The following is a 6,730-nucleotide window of genomic DNA, read 5'->3' on the forward strand; positions in this document are numbered from 1 at the left end:
CTGCTTGCAAAGGCTGGAGAGGGGTTAGTGGGGAGGGGAGGGGCCGATTCCTGTGCCACTTCTCCATCCCCTCCCAGGGTGGCAGGAGAAGGCTGCTTAACCTGGGACCCCAAACCAGGGAGGAGACCCCTTGGCTGCTCTAAAGGCCAGGACTGGAGCAGTGAATCAGTTCTCTGCTGCACTGAATTGGGTCCTTTGCCTCCTGGCTGCTCTGCGGCCCAGGACGCCGGCTCAGCTGCAGCAGGGGGTCCTGGCGAACATGCCTCCTATTTCAGGGAAGATTTAGGGATGTCCTGTCCTGGTAAAGTGCATTCAGAGCCCACCTGATGGTGCGCTGGGGACTATGGAAACACCACCATGAGAATAATTAGCTGCTTTTCTTGGCCGCACATGTAGGGTCTTTCCAAACCTGATGCAGATGGGAATCTCAGAACAGCATCACGGCCTAAGAGCGTCTGCCGGATGTTGGGGGAGTGGTGGGCTTACAGCTTTCCCCCGTGGGGTTGGGACTCTGAAATCCACCAGTGGGCTAGTGCATGAGAGCCAGAGAGAGACCAGCCTGCTTTCATGGCCCCCCGGATGTAGACAAATGGCACAGGTGGGCTAATGTGGTTTCCATCCTACTTTGTCTCTTACTCCCACATCCATTGGGAATAAGCCGCATTCACAAAATGTAGCTGCACTAGTTCATTGCTGCGGGGGTGTCTCCTTCCTGACATCTGCTCGGGGGGGACATCTGTTCTAGTAGCAGTGGGGGGTCCAGTCTGACAGGATGGGGACAGGAAGGATCCCATTTCCCATGTCCATTTAGCACTGAACAGTCTCCCCTATTATACCCTCTCTGTAGGGAGCAGCTCCAAGTCAGTGTTCCCCACCCGCAGTGCCAGGCAGAACCCCCAGGGTCCCCATTGTGGATAATACGCCCTCTAGGGCAAAATGGCACCGCACAGTGATTGAAAAGCAGGGTGGAGCAGTGCAGAAGGCTGAGACCTCCTTGCCCCTACATTTAAGGCACAAGACAAGTCACCACCCCTTGTGCGTTGCACTAGGAGGGGTACGTTTCACCGAAGCCCCGATCATGGTGAGTGCACAGTGGCATTCCGGCGTTCTTGTGCGTGGGGATTTTCACGGCCATATCAGAGGCTCTGCGCACAGACCAGCTAGCGAACCAGTTGGGTGTTAAGGCCCAGAGCCTCAGTCTTTAGGACCCGACTGCCCAAAGGGGCAAAATATCACGTGTTAAAACCTCTGGTGCAAACTCCTACCAGGAATTGGAGGCTGGGCTGCAGCCCCTCTAATAGTCTGTTCCCACACAGTCCAGATATCTGGGCTTAGCAGCAGGAGTCGTCTCCCCCCACCCCACCCCCCCATCCCAGTGACAGATGGATTCATGGACCCCCGCTGCCCTCCATCACAGGCCGGTAGCAGCTCGTCTCTTGTAACACCGCATGCTTCAGGCTTGAGCAGTTGGAAGCTGGCATCTCAGTATGCAGAGGCTGAGAGAATGGCGCTTCACTCGGCGGGCTGGAGAGCCCGTCACTTCACCAGTGTCGGCTTTGCTTGTGTGTCGTGTCTGCTCGAGTCCTCCTTGCAGGCCCCGGGTGAAATCCCTAACCATCTTTTTCTCCCTCTGTCCCCTTCCCTGCTATCTCCCCTCCCTCCCCAGTGCCCTCGGCCAGCATGACCCGGCTGGCCCGCTCCCGCACTGCCTCCCTCACCAGCGCCAGCTCGGTGGATGGCAACCACCCCCGGGCCTGCACCCACTCGGAAAGCAGCGAGGCCATGGGGCAGATCAACCACACCATGGAGGTATCGTGCTGAGGTCTTTGGTCCCTCCGCTGTCTCCTCTTCCTCCTCTGCCGGAGACATTTAGCATCGTTCTGCATCGAGTCACCATCCAAACGGCCATCCTGTTCGGCTTCCAACAGTTACCGTGTCGGGGGTTCATTTTCTTTCTCGTCGGGTTTTATTTTTTTTTTCCTTTTAATATTACATAAAAAAGGGGAGATGGGAAGCACCATTGTAAGACCGACGGTTCAGTCCACCTCTAGCTATAGCTGCAACTTTGAATTAGTGACGTTATCCTGTTGTCAGTCCATCAGTAACAAATCTCTCCAGGGGTCAGGTCCGTAGGGTTCTTCGGCCCCGCCACTTACGTAGCGTGTTAGCCGAAGGCTCGGGTTCCTAAGGTCACCGGGGGGAAGTGTCCGCGAATTGGCCAGCGGCAGGAAAGCTCAAGCAAGCACGTAATCCCGTACGTGTCCATGGTCACTGAAAGGCTCATCACAATTCTTTCACCTGAGATGGGGTGTTCATAACAATCTGCGTTGGTTTGTTTAAATAAACTGTTCAATGTAGCATGGCCCCCCTTCCAGTGATCACCACCGTCTTTTTTTTTTTTTTTTCCTCCGATTGACCTGCCCCCGGGAGAATTGAACCTAGGCTCCCAAGAGCCAAAAGCATGAATCCCTACCACTTGAGCTAAAAAGACCACCTCAATTAGCCATAGTACGCTCCTAAACTGCTATAAATGGTTCGGCCGCTAGAGGGGGCAAAGCCCCACACAGCGTTTACATGGCTTAAACACTCCATGTTGCTGACAGGTTTCAGAGTAGCAGCCGTGTTAGTCTGTATCCACAAAAAGAACAGGAGTCCTTGTGGCACCTTAGAGACTAACACATTTATTAGAGCATAAGCTTTCGTGGGCTACAGCCCACTTCTTCGGATCTATGTTGTTGAGTGTCACTGGTAGCGGTACCCAGGGTGGGTCCATGCATCGTTGGGTTAATGTGGGAGATGGGGAGGAAGAAACAAAAAGGGCTTGAGAAATCCGGGTTTTAAAATGTCGCTGCCCACTGGGATTTAATCCTGGTCATGCTGAAAACGAAGCATTTGCCTAGCCGTGGAAAGAGCAATACGGAAGGTAGCTGCTCTGCAGAATGGCTCCCCGGGGCCTTCCTTCCTAGCCCTCTGGCCTGTCCATCCAAAACAGGAAGTAGAATTGTTTTAAGGCAGGAAGTGACATGTCATGAGGACTGGGCATTAGCCCCTCCCCTACAAGACACCCAAATGCTGCCGGGGTGAGATCTGTAAAAACATATAATAAAAATAACAATGCCCCAAGAAATACCTACACGCAGTGAGACCTGGCGAGCTCTGCCCTTTCTGGTGCCGAGAAAGCGCCCAAGTCACAGGATCTTAAATTTGCCCCGGACGCATTTCGAACCAATGAATAGTCGCGCATGAGCCAGTGCTATAAACTAAGCTCCCAGGTACTCCGTGGCAGTACGGAGCCCAGGGGTGCCCGTACGTGCGTTTGTGACTTGTGCGCACACACGTCCCCTGTACAATTCTTTTTTGCAAGAAGGACAATCAACGACTAACCAAAACCAGACTAAACTCCTCGGCAGTCTCTGCGCCTCCCACTCCCTCCCATACCGAGCCAAGGTTCACAAGGGAAAAGCTCCTTCCCGGCGCCCAGAGCAGGATGTTGGGGCCAGAGAATGGAGGACACCTATGCAGGGGCGGGTGATTTCCAGGACAGGGCTGCTGCCTGTGCAGGTTCTTTCTCCCTCCCTTAACGTGAGCTCTGTTTCTGCTCTCCAGAAAGGCTGTTAGAAGCAAACGCTCCAGGAACCTATAGGAAGGGTCCAGAGGCTGGGGGGGCAGCTGCTCTTGTTCTGTTGCTGTTTTGTGCTCTGTTGGTGGACGATTGTCGTATTTACAGGCCATGTGCTGGGGATAGCCTGCCCAAGGGACAAAAGCAGGGCTTAATTTGTGCCAGAGCCCGCCAGGGCTGATTCCCGGCACCTCTAGGCTTGGCAGTTCAGAGCCCCGGCACTTCTGGGCTTGCCACATCCGTTATGAAAGTAAAAACATTGCTTGAGCCCTGGTACCGCTTTCATCACAAATTAAGCACTGGACAAAAGCATCTTCCAGGGGGTTTGTACAGCACCTACCACAACTGGGCTAAGTTCTAGCAAATGGGTGAGGCATCTTTACGTGATTGGGCCATGCCTTCGTTGGGTGTTGTGTGCATCCCACAAGCAGGCAGCCTGGACTCCAGAAATGCGTCTCTCCCACTGACTGTGTGTCCTTTACTAGCTGAATGAAGTCAGTAATTTGTCCCAGCTTGTTCTGTTTACTGTTAGTCTAGGTGAGTTGGGCTTTGAACTTGGCATCCTATGCCCACTGCTAGGCAGGCGTGATTCCTGGTTTCTTGGCTTTGTGCCAGTGTTGCTGTGGTTGGCACAGTGGACTCAGGGCAAGTGGGTACCAGCTTTCCTGGGGATATGTGAGTCTGCATCAGTCAGTGTTTTGCTCCCCAGATTCTGGTGGGAAACACCCAATTCCAACACCTCTCCCCGCACGCCCCATTCTCATTGTGTCGGACTCATTTGTTGCTTGGCGTTCCACGCTGAGCGGCTGTCCAGAGCTTGGTTCTTCCTCAGTGTTGTGGCTGGATCCATTCCGAGTTGGTGAGGTTCCTGCATGTCTGTGATCCGTCCCGAGGAGCTGGGGCTCAGAGTGGTTTGGGTCTGGTGCACAGGATGTGAATGCAAATTGCATTGTAACAAATCCATGTCTCTGTGCTGCTCAGCTCATGTATGGCTGCTCAGAATGTCCTGGCGACAGCGGGGAACTGAACACAGATCCTCTTGTTCCAAAAGCCCAGCCCTACCCACTCGAGCTAAAGGAGAATCTCTGTGAGCTGTTAGCAGTACAGGGCCCATGACATGCAGCTGAACATTTTTGATTCCATCCGGTAAATGGCTTGTTAGCCAGTTTGTTCCAGGGTTTACTAGTCGGTGTGTTGGGAGTGGCAATTTCCCTAGTCTCACCCGTCAATGGGTTTCCCTTGGTTGTCAGCGCCTTGTATGTAGAGGGTGAGGAGTGCTTGGGAGGGCGTCTGGGGTAAGGGGAGCTACCTTATCATGTACTTTGTATGTAAGGGCTGCCTAAACTTCATATTAGCCCCGCAGGGTCACCTGGCTGTGGGGATCTGCCCCCAAAACAGAGGGACTGCACGCGTACAGCCCGCGTGCAGTCCCTCTGCATGGCTCTAGAACAGTTCCTTTTGCACCAGCCCTGGGGGGCAGGGAGAGAAACAAGAGCTGACATGTATTCAAGACATTCCCGGGATCAGCCACTGTCTCCTTCCACCATGTCCCAGGCAAAAGTGAGTCGCCAAGGGAGGCCACAAACCAGTGGGCCAGGCCGCATGGGAGTGCCATATTTTTTATGTCAGGATGAGAACCCTCCCCTTCCTGTTGCATTGCCCCTGAGCCAGAGGAGGGGGGAAATGGACCATAAGATGAAGTCCAAGGGACTACAGAAGCCCATGAGGAACACATCCACTGGCATTCTGTGCCATTTCAGCCAGTGAATGCCAACTCACTGCACTGGAACGCTGCAGAGCCCGTTAATGAGGTACTCAGCAGGCACCATCTCAGATGCTGGGTCTCCAGTCCCTTTGACACACCCAACTTCCATTCTGGTCCTTTGTGACCACACAGCCCCTACAGGGCGCCTCAGCTGCCTGGCTTCCAAAGCTGATCATACTAGCACCAAGAAGAAATTCTATTAGAGATAAAAAGAGAGACAGCATTCAACATCCCTTGGTGTTCCAGACACGCTGTCTCTTTCACGCATATGCTATCTAGGAGAGTGTGCGTCTCTGGATAAATACAGAACACACACACCACACACACACACACACATAGTGTATTGAAATGGTATGACATCACCACAAGCATTCTAGAAACTCTCTGTTGTGTATTAGTTTGTCCCAGTCTCTGTTTTTCCGTGTGCTTCCTTCTGAACATTAAATGTGAATGTTTGAAAGCTAGTAGGAATTCTTTTTACTGTAGATACTGCTGCAATTTTTCTTGTTTTTGTTTTTTAGTGTGTCCTTTCAGATAATATATATATGAATACCTATACATAATATATATATTGGATTTTTTCCCCCCTCTTTCTTTCATTCTTGTAGCAACTGGTAACAAATGTGTGGTTTTAACATTTAAGGTGTTCTGGCTGTAATTTTGTTCTGGGTTTGTTTTTGAGTTTTTTCTTTTTTCCTGGTTAAGGTGGAATTTACTGAATTTCAGACTTCTGTATGAGGTGAATCCTTATATTTTTGTGCATTAAGATGGTTGATGCTCAGAAAGTTGCATTGATGCCATGGTATTTACAGACGACTACAAAAATGTAAAATGGAAGAAAAAATGGTTGATGTAGAAAGGATTACTGTGTCGAAAACTAATAAAGACATTAAGAAGAACCCAGCAGACTCTCCTGCTTTTGTATTTATCAGTGTTATGTGTATTTTTGTGTGGGTGGGGGGTACTAACCTTCTCCCAGGGACCAAAATGCGAGGTGGAGGGGGGTGATTACTGCAGGGCAGGTAAACAACTCTGGAGAAGTATCTAGGCTGGTCAGACTGGGTTTTATTCATAGATTCATACATTCTAGGACTGGAAGGGACCTCGAGAGGTCATTGAGTCCAGTCCCCTGCCCTCATGGCAGGACCAAATACTGTCTAGACCATCCCTGATAGACATTTATCTAACCTACTCTTAAATATCTCCAGAGATGGAGATTCCACAACCTCCCTAGGCAATTTATTCCAGTGTTTAACCACCCCGACAGTTAGGAACTTTTTCCTAATGTCCAACCTAGACCTCCCTTGCTGCAGTTTAAGCCCATTGCTTCTTGTTCTATCCTTAGA

The 6,730-nt window shown here is 51.3% G+C and overlaps 1 protein-coding gene across 6 annotated transcripts in view; it reads left to right on the forward strand.

Annotated features, from left to right (window-relative positions):
• Positions 1–2,989, forward strand: part of NDRG4 (NDRG family member 4) — an 84,218-nt gene extending 81,229 nt beyond the window's left edge. For 5 of the 6 annotated variants that reach the window (XM_034788300.1, XM_034788301.1, XM_034788298.1 and 2 more), the window contains one exon: positions 1,667–2,989. In XM_034788300.1, coding sequence (XP_034644191.1) covers positions 1,667–1,821 — 155 coding nt within the window. In that variant the 3' untranslated portion in view covers positions 1,822–2,989. The remainder of the gene's footprint in view (positions 1–1,666) is intronic. The other variant, XM_034788303.1, reaches the window with a different exon arrangement.
• Positions 2,990–6,730: the final 3,741 nt, after the last annotated feature.

This window comes from Trachemys scripta, chromosome 13 (assembly GCF_013100865.1).
Source record: "Trachemys scripta elegans isolate TJP31775 chromosome 13, CAS_Tse_1.0, whole genome shotgun sequence".
Classification (NCBI taxonomy): domain Eukaryota; kingdom Metazoa; phylum Chordata; order Testudines; family Emydidae; genus Trachemys; species Trachemys scripta.